The 16,137-nt window shown below is 33.3% G+C and overlaps 1 protein-coding gene across 2 annotated transcripts in view; it reads left to right on the forward strand.

Annotated features, from left to right (window-relative positions):
- Positions 1-16,137, forward strand: part of ATRNL1 (attractin like 1) — a 523,512-nt gene that overhangs the window by 145,067 nt on the left and 362,308 nt on the right. For both annotated transcript variants that reach the window (XM_039352768.1, XM_039352766.1), the window contains one exon: positions 15,981-16,033. In XM_039352768.1, the coding sequence (XP_039208702.1) occupies positions 15,981-16,033 (53 nt within the window). The remainder of the gene's footprint in view (positions 1-15,980; positions 16,034-16,137) is intronic.

The following is a 16,137-nucleotide window of genomic DNA, read 5'->3' on the forward strand; positions in this document are numbered from 1 at the left end:
CTTGATAATTTATGAAGTAAATTATACAGAGAAATCAGTAAATAGCCACAACTCAGGTAAGGAGATTATAATAAAAGGATTAAAAGAAATAAGCAATACATTGGCATTCAGAATCTAGTTATGTGATTTCTTCAAGATTCTAAGGGCTAATTTTAGAAATTAGGAGAACTCTTGAATTCTAGCATTATGATTCAGTTCTTAAATGGTATTTATAATTGGCATTTCTTTTACACATTCTATTATTTCTGTTTATTTGAATAATTTCAAAAAGTGAAACTGACATTAGACTGAAAAGAGCTGATATAGAGTTTTAGATTGAAACCTTCAACGATCAAAGAACCTTCACTTCTTAAATGGTAATTAAGTTGGAAATCTGAGAAACTGTTGCAAAGAATGGAATAGAACAAATAGCAGATCAAGTCATCATAATTGGTACTTAAACAATAGCATTTGGCACAGCTGTTGAAAAGGGAGTGTCAGAAGAAAAGGCCATAGAAGATATTACCCCGATAACTATTAAAAAGAGCTTAATATTTTACAATTGCAATATTCTTACTTTTTTCCCTAAATAAATACATACCTTTCTGATTTCTGCACTTATCCAAGTAATGCTGTTTGTTGTAACAGAAAAATACATATGTTTTTAAAATATGTTTTAATATATTTAATAAATAAAATATTTAATGTTTAACAAAATATTAAAATATTTTTTAAATTATTTTTTGCATTTGAATGCTTAAATAGCTTTCTAGCAACCTGTATCAAATTAATTTAATGTTGAAGTGTCATCATTCTATGGCTTCCCAGTCAAAATTTTCCATCCCTTAAGTGACCTGTGCAGTATATGAACTATTTTCTGTGAGACATTGAGGTTTATAAATTCTTGTTTGTGTCTCTCTGGAAGTGTCAGATCTTGAGCTTGATCAATTGACCATGAATCACTAAGAAATTATGCTCTATACTTGATTTTTCATCATTCTCAGCTAAATATATTAATATTCTCCATCAAGATGTATTATGTTTAAGTTAACATCTAGTGATGTGAGATTTCTATCTGTGGTGTCCTTGGTGCTCTCTGAGCTTGGCTGTTTTCTTGCAGATGTTTCATTACCCAAACTAGGTGATATCATCATTGCTGATGATGTTACTTAGTTTCGGTAACAAAATATCTGCAAGAAATCCAAGGATACCTCATTTCAAACCTGAACTACAAATATTCTCCTTCATTGATTTCTGTCTGTGATTTGCAATTTGAGATAATTATCAGTTGAAATAAGAAATCTATAACAAGCTTGTATGAACTATTATTCAGAAAAGCTTTTTGATATTTTCTTTATTTTATGAAATCAGAAATAGTAGTACAGTGTCAGAAAAAAAGGTATTTCTGACTCATGTATACAGTGTGGTAAAGATAATTTTATAATTCTTACTCATCTGTGACGTACACAAGGTGGTCTAAGGTACTTTTAAACATACTTGGTGTACTCATTTGAGGAATGAAGAAGCCAAAATGTAGCACTTTCTTCTTGTCTATTTGCAAACATTAAATAAGCATAAAGAAATAATCATGCATTTAATAGTTTGATAGGGAACATTCTGAAAACTGTTAGAAACAGAAAATCTAAGCAATGTACTTCTTCTGTATGAAATGGTTTTTCTTATTACTAAAACAATTCAAACGTAGCTTGCCTTGGTCAGGAGGAAGAAAATACCAGTGCTTTTACTAGATGTTTAACTTGGAAATGCATTCAATGATATGGATCAATAAGATTTGATGGATGGTAATAAAGCTGGTTAGAAAATTTTCATCAATTGTATTGCTCCTGTGTATAATTAATTACATGTCATCATTTTTGTTTGGCTCCCAGTAAAAACAAGTCTGAAATATTAGCTTAATTTAAATAGGAATACAAAACATGAAAGGAATGGGAGATAGTTTGTTCTTTAATCTGTCCTGTCATCCTCATTTTAATCTATTATGTTTCATGTGATAATATTATTCAGTGAACTATGAATTGGATTTAAAACTTCATTATCATTATAATTATTCTAGTATTTCACATCTAATCATTGTATAAAACACATAAAAACATACTGTACTTTCTGGTGTATAAGACGACTTTTGCAAGCATTAAAATTGGCATCGAAGTCAGGGGTCATCTTATATGCCGAGTTGTCTTATATGCCGGAAATAATGGTAGTTTCCGGCGTATAAGATGACTTTCTAGGCATGTGACTCGGTGTCGAAGACGGGGGTCGTCTTATACGCCGGGTCGCCTTATATGCCGGAATATACGGTACGTTTAAAAACATAAGTTTCTTCTAATTCAAAGAAAATCTCCCAAGAAGTTGGAAATAGGGGGTTATGAATATAAAGCTTGAATAAAGTCATTTTTCATGGTGATATCGAAAGCAATACAAAATCTAGGAATTAGTATAATCTCAGTTTCCCCTGGGATTATTCTTAAGAAAATACTTAACTCGGGGAAAAAGTTCACAGGTATTTTTCTTCATGCTGACATGCATATTTTTAAAAATATCCTGATATTTGCAATGAGCTAATGTAGGTTATGGAAAAACAATATGTAGATTTTGATATAGCAAGTACCCTTTTGGATTCCGTCAAATTTTGGGTTCCACCAAACACCATGAAAATAGATTTCTGTTTTTACCATCAGACTTTTAGTTTTTTTCCCAAGATAGAATCTTGGTACCATTGATGTTTCTGGGTAAGGTAAAAGTGCTCTAAATGTGTCAGAGGACAAAGGTTTTGAATACTATAAAATGTTTTATATTAAAATTAATATGGAACTAAAATGACGACTTCGTTGTTTTTTAAAAATTGGTAGTGATGGGGGCTGTGGCTAGGTAAGAAAAGAAATTGCCCTGTTTTAATTATGGAAATGCTTCTTTATTAATTGGGCATGCAAGTAGGGAGACACACAGGTTGGAGATAGGAAAGTTCTTCTTAATGGTTTTGATAGATCGTTCCAAAGTACATTATGCATGTTTAGAACAAAATAAACTTGCTTTCATGAAGCAAGAGAAAAATACTAAGTTGAATTGGTACTGGGGATAGTATGTGTTTATTAGCAAGCTCCTAATGTAACAAAGATTGCTTTTTTCTTCTTATGGTTTCTAATGGATATAATATGCACCACCTACTGCTATATTCATTTACATTTTTTCCATCTTTTAGGCAGCAGAGTGAAATGTGAATAAAGAAGAAAAATTTTAGTGACAGTGTTTATATTTGAAAACAGAAAGTAGTTTTTCATGTTACATTTCCATCTTGTGAGCTATCATTAACACCAGTTGCCCTAGCAATCATAAAATGTAAAAAGAAAAATCTCAAATAAATAGCCCTGAAGAAATTAGCTGCGACAAAGCTTTCTTTAAGTTTCTTTGTATATTCTGGGTTTTTTATTGTGTTAATAATGTCTATTCATTTGTGTTAATTGCTCTTATATTCTGCTTCTTCTATGTTTATACCTTAATCTTCTTAATATGTTCTTTGTATCATATTGATAGATACAAGGTTGTTGGTTGGTTCCAAAAATTTATTTCCATGTATTGCAAAAATCATATCAGTAATTCCCACTGTAAAGTGAAATAAAAAGAAAAATGCTTAACTAGGATCATTTATCAGGGATGGATGATCAAAAGTCCAAATTCAGTTCTATAAGATAATTAATAACAATATATTATGTAATAATCGTAGATCTTGTAAAAATAAAGATTCTGATTGCAAAGCACATAAGAATAGCAAATAATTGGGTTTGCTCATATTGCTCTTCTAATTACATTTAAGTCGATTTGTTCTAGTGGTTAAGGCACAGGTTAGAAATCAGGAGTTTGTGAGTTCTAGTTCTGCATATATGCTGACTGGGTGACTTTGGACCAGTCACACTCTCAGCCCAACCCATCCCACAGTTTTGTTGCTGTGGGGAAAAATGGGAAAAGAAAGGAATGTTGGATGTGTTCACTGCCTTGAGTTATTTATATAAAAAAATGAAGAATATGAATGAATGAATGAATGAATGGAGATCAACTATAGTACTGGGATGAAATGTGAGGTCAGTTGGACCATCAAATTGAAAAAAATATATAATGGAAGGCACAGATTGATAAATCCTATTGTAATGTTGTGGTTGATAACATAATATCTGAACCTTGTCAGAAAAAAAAATCATGTATATGGTGACATACATATGGTGATAGAACTTGGGAGAAATTTTCTTCTCACATTGATGACTTCTATTTCTGATGTTCTGTGAACATGACTGTAATATAGTATTTGGCTACTGAATGGATTAGTGTTGGGTAAAGACAGTGTTGTCTGATCTTGCAAATAACTTCATTTGTTATTTTAGTGCATCAAGATTAACTGTAGCAGGGTGGCACTCACATAGCTAATTATCAGTAGTTTGTAATTATCAGAAAAGTTTGTAATGTCATAGACAGCACAGTAAACTGGTGCTATCATCATGAGATCAAATGGTAAGGCTTTCATATTTCATATTATGTTCTTCTGGGAGAACATGGGAAGGTAATTGGAAGTTTTTATTTGTAGGTTATAATTACCTGCATCTTTTTCAGCCAAACCTTTCCCCCTGCTATCCAACTCCTGATATGCATTTTCCCCCTTTTGGAAATAGTGAGAAAAAAGGTGAGAAAGAAATCTATTTGTATGCTAATTTACTGTATAACTGAAACAAGTTATATTAAATTTTAAACATGAAGAAATTGTTTCCAATGTAGGGAAAAATAGCTTTTCTTGTAGTTACATAATATTTTCAAAGGAGGAAAGAAAATTGTTTGTCCAAATTGATCTTTAGATGTTCATTAATGTGGCAGGCTTAAAAGTTTAAGCTTTATTTAAAAAAGTAAAATTGTCCCTGAATTGACCTTAACTGCAGCTGTAGCTATATGGGCACAAGTTTTCTTGGCAAATCAAACTGTTTACCACGGCATTCTTCAAAGATCTTTTTCAAGCCAATCAGTGTTCCATTAAGTGCAAATACTAATTTGACTTTTGGGCCCAAAGACTTGCTATTAATGATAAAATGCTTTCTCTATTTTTTTTTTTTTTTTTGCAGAGCTTGCCAATAGATATTAGGTTTGTTATTTTTTTAATCCGTTACTTATTTTTTTTCAAGATGTAAGACCATTTTTTTTAACGGCAACTTCTTCTCGTTAATGGAAATAGTTGTGTAGTGATATTAGGGTACACTTTTTTGTTACAGTCCAAATGTAATTTTCACAATAATTTTTGTACATAAAATTCAAAAAAATTCTGCTTATACTATTGCTTTTCCATTGTTACATTTCATTAGAATCCTTCAAATTGGCCATTTTATATATCCCTGAGCATTGGGGGACAAACTACAGTGCTGGAATAAATGCAATATAAAATGAACTACTTTTAAATGAAAGTAGTTATTTTCATGGAGAATTATTTTGGTATCGAAGTTTGGAATGAGAGCAAGGGAGAATAATACATTGTAAGATTCAGAGAAGGAAGCTGTATTATTGATTTTATTCTGACTATAAGGTTTATGATTTTCTTGCAGTAAGGGGAAAAGTGTTCATCTAGTAAAATTAATTGTCAAAATGTGAACTTAACATATATTATGGTTTAACACTGGTCATGACACTGATTTGCAAACCAATTTGCTGGAATTAAAGTTCTATCTGTAAATGTCATTCAGCTTGTTATTCTTTAATGTCTTCAATTGAGAAATTTAAATAGAGTGATTCACCACACATTGAAGAAAAAGGAGAAAGAAAAATGACTTTCTGGGGCAATTCACCAGTCATAGCTAAATCATAGGCTTCTCATTAAGAATGAGCTCCCCCACCCACTTTCTGATTCTTCATATTATACTTGGTTTATTACACTTGGCATTCATGAAGACTGCACAGTATTCAAGATTACAGCATATTTTTTGTTTCCTGAAGTTGACTTGGCCATAACATCTCAGCTGAATCAGTATGAGAGATCAGGTTTCTTTGCATCCATAATATTCCATAGGACCATGACAAGGAAAGCCTTATTTGCTGAATCTTTGGCATTAACATTTATGCCTTCTTCTTATCACCATTTATAAAAATGCATAAACTTACCACAAATTCTTTTTAAAAACAAATTTAGAAATAATTCAAAGTATATTATCATCAGATTTTTGTTGCCAAACTACTTTTAAATACCCAGAAATAAAATTAGTCAAAGGACTACAGGTATATTGCAGCACAAATGCAGATTACATGAGGAGGCCTTCTTTTAAAGTAGCTGATAGCCTAAATGCATATAAATTGTTTGTTAGATATATTTGCATGATTTCTATCCCACTAGATAATCCAGAGAAATCAAATGAACTTCCTTAAGTGTAGAATTAGAGTCTATAGTCTTGATCTAAAAGGGCTTCAGAAACATAGCCTTGAAAAAGAAGAAAGGTTTTTTTTTCACATGCCTTATTTTGTTACCAATAGGACAAAAGTACTAATTATTTTATAGATAGTATATACTCCTGTCCTTTATTTTTTTATTGGAAGAAAAGCCAGTTGATTGTTTATTGGATTTTCAGTTCAGACCAATGTTCTTTTTTCTAAAAACAACACATTCTACCTGAATAACTGAAATGTGTTGAAATGAAAGTAGAAAATTAAAATGTCATTCTCTGTGTTTGTTCTATTAATTATAGAAATTATAGGGTACAATTGATATTTCAGACTCTGTATTTCTTAAATAGTTCAAAATTTGGACTTTGTATCTACTTGAAGTATGAATGTTCTTTTATATTAAACATGAAAGGAAAAATACTTGAAAAATAAAAGTAGAAACAGAATATAGTAGTCTGAAAATATTGGCAGATACCTTGTTTATTGTTAATGTTTGCATAAGGATATTAGATGTCATTTTCTTAGAAGGCAATTGAACTCTTGTATTTAAGCTGTGTTGAACAAATATGATAAAATAATACTTTATATTATAAATACAAATTTGTATATAAATGGAATGAATAAAGCGCGTTCACCAGGAGAGTTTAAAGTTAAAATATTTTAATTAAAGTATTTTACTATATTAAAAGGTTGCCAAGCTTTCGTTGGGAAAACTCCCCAACATCTTCAGGGCTGAGAGACCGTTTCTAACAAGGTGGTTCAAACGGGTTCCATAGACGTCTGCGCTTGGTTCCTAGACTGTGCCAGCATTCCCTGCTGAACAGCTGATAGGTGGGAGGGGGAATCGGAGTAAAGATTTCTTCTGTCGTTCTCTCGAGCACTTGTGTTCACATCTCCATCGATCTCAGGGAGTATTGTTAGAGCTATGTTCCGCCCTCTCTCGGCAGCACTGGTTCTCGTTGCAGCGGGGGGATTTAGTTCGATGTCATTGTGTATCCTACCATGGAGGCGGGGCTTCATCGCCTGCAATTTAACATCTTTCCTCTGCTGTGTGTTCCCGTATTTATCTTCTCTCGCATGTACAAGCATCAACTGGATGTGGTATTTTTCAATGTTTGAATCATCCTCCTCCATCATGGTGTCCTCCATGCTCATCTTCCCTCGTGGGTCAATATTCAAGTTAAATCCCCCCCATTTCTGTGAGCAAAAGTCTGTTGGTATTTGGGCAGATTCCCCGCTCATGTTACTTTCCCTTTTATCAAGCGAACGGGTCGTCATCACATGTTTATTCTCCCCTCTCTGTATGGGATATTCACTTTTATTATTATTATGGGTAGTGCTAAATTTAGTGGTTCTATCCTCAAATTTCTTAAGCACTCCAATGTCATTATTGTTGTTTTCTCCAATTAAAGGGGGTGTGGTTTCTCCTTGATGTTGTTGGGAGGTTTCTGGGTAGTCTATATCAGATTGTTTCTGGTAGGGAGGAGGTGTAGCTCCTGGATTAGAACGTTGTGGATGTTGATTGTAAGGTTTGTGATATAAAGGATGATGGTTTGAGTTCCATTTTCGTAGCGCTTGTTGTGCTGGGTGCAAGTCAATGTGACGATTGAATGAGTTGTTATTCGAGAACCAGGCTTCTTTTAGCAGCCGACCTCCCTTCGTGGCATCACTGGCTAAGATAAGGGTGTTATTGAAGTCAAACTGATGGCCTTGTTGTGCCATATGCATCCAAAGTTGTGAGTGTGGTTCGCCTCGTTTTATGGCCAGTTTGTGTTTGTGGAGGCGAGTTTTCAAACGTTTGGCTGTTTCTCCCACATAGTTGCCTTCGCAGTTTTTGCAGTTGATCTTATAAACAATAGCAGATTTCTCCATGGTAGGTAGGGGGTCCTTTGGACGCATAATTTTTGATCGTAGGGTTTGGTTAGGTTTGTGAGCTACTTCTATACCATGGGGTGCTAGTAGTCTGGCTGTGGCCTCTGAGATGTTACTTATGTATGGGAGGGAGATGCGTGTTTTTTGTAGGGGGGAATCCCTTCTTCGTTGGGTGGTCTGGCGCTGGAAAGTTGTACAATGTCGTTTGATAAATTTTAATGGATAACCGTTATATATGCATGTACGGAAGAGGTGTCTCCTCTCTTCTTTCTTATATTCATCCGTGCTGCAGTGGGAGTCAACGCGTTTAAATAACGTTTTAATGCAGCTGATTTTATGTGAAACAGGATGATTACTCTGGTAATGGAGGATTCTATCCGTGTGGGTTGGTTTACGGAATACCTTCGTATGTAGGTATCCATCTGGTTGACGGTGGATGGAAACATCTAAGAAGGCAAGAGAATTGTGTCTTTCTTCCTCTACAGTAAACCTTATGTCAGAGTAGATGGAATTTAATATTCCCATAAATGTAGTTACATGTTGTCTTTTGACAATAGCAAATGTATCGTCCACGTATCGAACCCAAAATTTGGGTTGGTATAAAGTCATAGCCTTATGTTCAAGCTGTTGAAGGACTACCTCAGCTATAATACTGGAGATGGGGGAGCCCATCGGGGTTCCTTTTATCTGTTCATAGATGGTACCTTGGAATGTGAAATAAGTCTGGAGACATATTTCTATCAATTTCACGAGGTCTTCTGTCTGAAGGGAATCTTGGTGATGATCTTCTCTCATAGATGTCAAACGTTCTTTCAGGACAGAGATGGCTAAATCCTGGAGGTGAAGAGAGAGGTGACGTCGAACCACACCATCATCTCATCATCCTCCACCCTAAGGGTCTTAATTCTAGTTAAAAATTCTTCTGCAGATCTGACCATGGTGTTACTGCCATCTACGAGGTGGTTGATGCGGGTACTAAGCCATTTAGCTAGTCCTGAGGTGGGGGTGCCCCTGAATGATACAATGGGGCAAAGGGGGGTACCTTCCTTGTGGATCTTTGGTAGACCGTAAAACGGGCAAGGGCCGTGTCACAGGGACGTATCCTCTTTAGGGTGTCATCTCCGATCTTCTTACAATTAAAGTTTTTTTTCACCATCATTATTAAATTTGTATATTTATATATTTTGATGTTATATTTTTAATTGATTTCAAGGATATACAAGCATATAAGAAAATAGGAAATGTTGCTAAAATTTCATGTTTTAAATCAGCAGGATTAAGTATTTTCTTAATACATATTACATTTACCTAACTTCAACACATATCTGATTCAGTATGGCACTTTTCTCTGATATTTAAAATGCCCAACATTTTAACAGTTGAACTTTTACTAATTTACAGTATAAATTATGCTATATATAAATATTAATATAATATATTTAAATATATGTTACATATATATTGCAATATGTGCTAGACCATTTGTTAGCATCATTAAGTAGAAAATTATTTGAAAGATCCTTGCTTAAGTCATGGAAAACTGCTATTAAACAGTCTTTGGATGAAATGGAGCAGAAATCAAACCTGAGGGATACATATCCTAAAAGGAATAGGGATAAGAGAAAATTGCCTAATACACTCAATGTGTCGTATATTTCTCAATCACCAAGATTTATCCTATGGAAAAGGATAGTCCAGAATAACCACTCTAAAGATAATTGTCCCTTGGCAGATACAGGAGGTTAGGATGGAAGGAAAGTTGCTTTTCTTTCTTATTCTTTTTTAATGGATAGGATTCAGTTCATGCATATCACTTAGTTTGGAGTCCAAACATTTGTGATATTGAAGCTCCGTGTTTGTTTTAGTTTTAAATGTTCCTTTCATTCAACAAATGTTAATTTAATGAATTCATTCAACAAATGTTAATTTAATGAATGGGACAGCCTGACACATTAATCTGTATCACAAATTACTACCCACCAAATTCAAGGTACACCTTCCAGGAGTGTACCATAAAACAGAAAGGGTTGAAGTTTCAATGATTTCTAAGTGTCAAGTACAAAAGAGCGGAAGAGTTTGTATAAAAATGTAAAGAGTATTTGAAGGAGTTTTTTGCTTTAAATATGAATAAGGGTACTTCGATGCCATGGTCTGGGACGCCAGTAAGGCGTACATGAGGGGAATTTCAATTCATTTAAATAAAGTTTCTAGGGGTAAAATGTTACAAAGAAGTAGAGAAATAGAAGAAGAGATTAAATTAAAAGAAGAAGCTCTTGTTCTTAATCCAACCGATAATAAGTTAAAAGTTTCTATAAAAATGCTTAGGGAACAATTTAATATGTTGATGGCAGATCAGGTAGCTACCAATCTGCGTTATATGGGACATAATATTTTTTGTAATGCGAATAAGCCTGGGAGGTGGTTGGCTTATCAATTACGAAAGAGACTGACTGAGACTTTTAATATTGAAAAGGGAACAAGACAAGGATATCCATTATCTCCATTGTTATTTGTTTTAACAATAGAGATTTTGTTGATTCAGATTCGAGAATCAACGGTACTCAAGGGTATAAAGATAAAAAAAATGAGTATAAATTGTGGGCTTTTCCGGATGATTTGGTTTTAATTTTGGAACAACCGACTCAAGCGGTTGATTGTCTATTAAAACTTATAACACAGTATGGGAAAGTTTCTGGTTTTAAAGTTAATAATCACTACGATATTATCTAAGAATATCTCAATTAACGATAAAGAAAGTTTAGTTAAATCTACAGGTTTTCAGATGGTGAAAAAGGTTAAATATTTGGGAGTATATTTAACAGCTTCAAATGGAAAATTGTATAAGAATAATTATGAATTATTATGGGCAAAAGTACAAAAGGATTTCAATGACTGGAAAAAATTGCAATTGTCATTGTTGGGGAGAATTTCAGCTGTATAAATGAATGTTCTACCAAAGTTTCTTTTCTTGTTTCAGATGATACCTACCATATATGCTGGCGTATAAGACGACTTCTGCAAGCGCTAAACTCGGCGCCAAAGACGGGGGTCATCTTATACGCCGAGTCGTCTTATACGCTGGAAATGCTGGTAGTTTCCGGCGTATAAGATGACATTCTAGGAATGCGGCTCGGCGACAAAGATGGGGGTCGTCTTATATGCCGGGTCACCTAATACGCCGGCATATACGGTATTTAAAAAAAAGATGTAAATTTGGAGGAATGGCAGAAGGGTATCAATAAATTCATTTGGACTGGGAAGAAACCAAGGGTTAAGTTTAAGATTTTGCAAGATGCCTGAGAAAGAGGAGGACTTAAAGCACCTAATTTGAAATTATATTATGATGCAGCCACCTTAACTTGGATAAGTGATTGGCTTAATTTAACAAATAAGGATATTCTTTCTCTTGAAGGGTGGGACTTAATGTATGGTTGGCATGCATATTTAATTTTTAACAAGAAAGTTGACCGGGCTTTTAAATCACATATTTTGAGGAATGCCTTACTTCGAGTTTGGAAAAAGTATTATTATAGGTTAAATTATAAAATACCTATCTGGGGGATTCCTGGACACGCAATTGAGGGAATTTCTAAGGGGATGAACTTTGACAAAATCTCGTATAAAGAATTATTAATTTGGTCAGGTTTGGACTGGCATTTAAAATCTTTAGATGTATTAAGGCAAGAAAATATTTTACAGTCATGGTTTCAATACTTACAAATAGTGGATAGGTGGATTGTAGATAAGAGGGAATAACATTAGAACAGTGGTTCTCAACCTGTGGGTCGGGACCCCATTTGGGGTCGAACAACCATTTCACGGGGGTCGCCAAACAAGGTTGTCCGCCATTTTTCCCCCTTTTCTTTGGCCACGCCCCTGGCACCTGGTGATGTATAAGTGGTTGGGGGGTCACCACAACATGGGGAACTGTATTATGGGGTCGCGGCATTCGAAAGGTTGAGAACCACTGCATTAGAAGATGAAAATTTGGTAATTCAGATTAAAGATCAGAATCAGGCTCATATGAAAAGAATTTATAATGCTTTAATAGAATTAGATTCAGAAACAGAATTGGTTAAAGACTGTATGGTTAAATGGGCTCAGAATATCCAGGAACCGATCCCATTGGATTTATGGGAGATAATTTGGATCAGAAATGTTAAATTTACACAAGCTCAAAATTTGAGGGAAATTTTTTATAAAATGTTTTATAGGTGGCATCTAGATCCTAAAAAAATATCTTGTATGTACTCTAATTTACAACCCAAATGTTTGAGATGTGGTAACACGGATGCGACTTATTTTCATGTTTGGTGGAATTGTAAAAAGGTAAAGACTTTTTGGATTATGATTTGGTGGAACATTCAAAAGATTTTTAAAAGGCAGATAAAGTTTACTCCTCAATTATTCTTATTGGGTATTTTTGTGGATTTAGATGATAAAGAAACTATTTTAATGTTGAATTTATTAACTGCAGCAAGGTTATTAGTAGGTTCATATTGGAAGAAAGATTCGTTGCCTACTTTAGAAGAGTGGATATTTAAAGTTTCTAATTTTGCAGAAATAGCAAAAATTTCTGCTTATTTAAAGGATCATACACAAGAAAGATATATTATTGTATGGAGAAGATGGATAGATTATATTCAGAAGAAGTATGGGACTATAAAATTTCATTTATTTTATGTGTAAATTTTATAGTAAATGTTGTATAAGAGATTTGTTTATGATGATGTAATTTAAGGGGAATTAAGGGTTAAGTATGATTTTTTTTCTTTCCTTTTTTCTTTTTATATTGTTGATTTTCTTATTAATAACTCTACTCTGCTCTGGGAAGTGAGGGAGGGGGGTTGAGGGTGGGTGGGTGGGTGAGTGGGTGGGTAAATAGGTAGAATAGGATAATATAGATATGGTAATTTATGAGAGAGGTGCTGCTTGGGCATTTCCCTTACGCTGCATTCCTGTATTTGAGAGGGATGAGAGGGGAGGAAGGTGAAGGGAGGAAGTAGGATGGTAAGAGGAGAAGGGGAGTGGAAGAGAGCAGTGAGGGGAGGAGAGAAAGAGGAGGGAAGTAGGGAAGGTATTAGAGAGGGTGGATGCAGCTTGGGGGAAATGAGCAAGCGGCACCTATGGTTATGGTTATGATTATGAATTTATTTTATTTTGTAAAGTGAATTTTGTTGTATAATTATGTTGGATAATTGGAAAATAAAAATTTTTTATTTAAAAAAGAAAGTATAAAAGAGCGTATTCGGTGGTTGGGATAGAAAAGTTTCTCAAAAATATCCAACACATCGTTCAGTAATCCAAGAGATTAGTATAAGTAATTGTAATATGACCCAAAGAAGACCAGAGCTAATCACAGAGGAAAGCTAATAGGACCCAAATAAAAAATTCAACTTGGATAACTCTGAAAATTGAGTTGAGTTGTAACTTTAAGCAAATTTAATAATTAGAAAGCCAAACTTTACTGTCTTTGTTAAGATTATCTGGTAAGATGTTTACAAATAGTAAATATCTGTTTCTGAGGAAGAACATTTTTCTGAGATGGAGCTTTACCAAAAACAGTAAGTTTGATATTTTATTCAATAAATAAAAATCCTAATTTCATTTGACATTTTGAAGTTAAGCAATAAATGCATGTTACAGTATCATTTGTAGAGCTAGTTTATCCATGTTGTGGAACATGGAACTTAGAATAAATATTGCATGTTGCACTTTCCGCAACATGGGTATAATTTTTCATAATATTATGTTGTGTTATTCAAACTTACATAAACATTCCAGACCAGGAAAAGATTTGGTTTTGGCAGCAATAGTAGGAGTATTTCAATGCACACCCTCTCCCAAATCAATTACCACATTTTACATAATTTGTTCAGGAATATTCAAATAAAGAACTGGTTCCATCTTCTTTTCATCTATAGAGGGAAAGGAAGGGGAAAATATATTCTGTTATTAATAATGGTCTAATAGGAGTACATTTCCACTGAATAATTCCTCTGAAGAATTTATTAAAGAATTATTAAATAGAATGAATTTTGAGAAGTACACATGGAAGATGTGGCATTTTCTGTCAGTGTTATACAGTTACATTATTGTGTGAGATTTTGTGAAAATAATGTATATCATCTGGAGAAATTATATAAATCCTTATGCAATATCCTGTGCAAACAAAAATAGTTCTCTTTTTTATGGAAACTTGGAAAAAGGCCCAGTATGCTTTCCACTTACAGAAGATATTTCTGAATACAACCCTCAATAATAAGCCAAAATAAATCCATTATTCAAAAACATATTTAAAACTGGTATGCCAAAAAATGTATTGCCAGAGTAACAAATGGATAAAACAGAGAATATTCCAAATGAATTTAATTTATCACAGCCGTAAGTAAGAATACTTGTATATTGAAATGAGTAAGAAAGTGATGATTAAAGGAGGTTTCTTGGGCTGTAAAGAAGATGGAGACTTTCAGCCTTGCAATATTGATTTCAGTCTTACTAGGTAGACCAGACAGGAAAGATGAATTAATAATATTGTAATATTATGTTAACAAAATATTATAAGTACTTCTCTCTCCCTTTACAGCCTAAGTAACTAGGGAAGATCTCTTCTGAGCTTCTTGCCGCACTCATATTTCTGCTGCAGGCTAAGCTGTATTTTATCTGATCATTACTTTGGCCATGACTGGATGCCCTATATCCCAAAGTTATTCTCACACATCATTGCAGTACATTTAAATTATAATTGAAGGTGTTACTGAGGAAAGCAACAAAAATAGTTTTCAAGTTTGTTGTCCAATATAGGCCTATGGATGTATACCATTCTGCCAAACAATTGAGAGAAGTCATTATGTTTTCTTTCAAGATATATCAAGAAGTTATTTGAAACATAGAAGGAAAAAAAACCTTTACTAAACAACAAACAAAAGTCTAAAATTCTATGAAAGAAACACTGTGTTAACTATTTTAAATTATTATGTGCAAGAGTGTCATCATTTTAGAATAAAAATAATTATATAACTGCTATTTATTTGGAAATGATTACATAGTAATAATGACACTGTTAGCCCTTTCCCATTCTCTTATAAATTAAGTTGATTCCTTACAGAAAGATTGAAATAAGACCAATGATGGCAGATTATCTACCCCAGTTAGACATGACAAGTGACCTTTCAGAGTTTAATTTGATTTGATTAGCATTATTCTGGCTGCACATAGCCATTCTCTGTTCTTGTCTTATTCCTGTAATTAGATCTGAAAACATTCTACTGTCTTTTAATAAACATAATTAATTTAATTAACAAAGATAGAACATAATAAAGATAGAGGCACACAGACAGTAGTGATCAACACATTTTGTTCCATGTAGTTCCATTAGTTTTTTTCTAGCTTGCTAAGAATAAAACTACAAACCAAATGGAAACTAACTTCAAACAAGCATAAATTACCCAAACATGTCAACAGAAGATCATTGTATTCCATATCCTCTATACATGCTGAGGATTAAAATATGTTGATGAAGGAATTACATATTCTAACTTAAATTCATTGGTATAAAAGCATAGCAATACACAGAAGACACTTTCAATTAATGTTTGTTTTTTATTTCATTGGCTGTATGAATGTTATATTTAAAATATTTAATATGCTATATTGTTTATAATAATCCAATGTTTAGCTCTTTGTTTTGTCTTTTTTCCTGGCAGTTGTGACTCTGAAAATAGATATCTTGGTAATCCACTCAGAGGAACATGCTACTGTAAGTATTCGTATATTTTGTTTCCCTCTGATATTATTTTGAAATAATATACATACTAAAATCTATTTTAAACCAGTATTATGAGTTATTATTAATTTATTAAT

The sequence above is a fragment of the Crotalus tigris genome, unplaced genomic scaffold (genome assembly GCF_016545835.1).
Source record: "Crotalus tigris isolate CLP2741 ecotype Arizona unplaced genomic scaffold, ASM1654583v1 scf7180000018468.2839379, whole genome shotgun sequence".
NCBI lineage: Eukaryota > Metazoa > Chordata > Lepidosauria > Squamata > Viperidae > Crotalus > Crotalus tigris.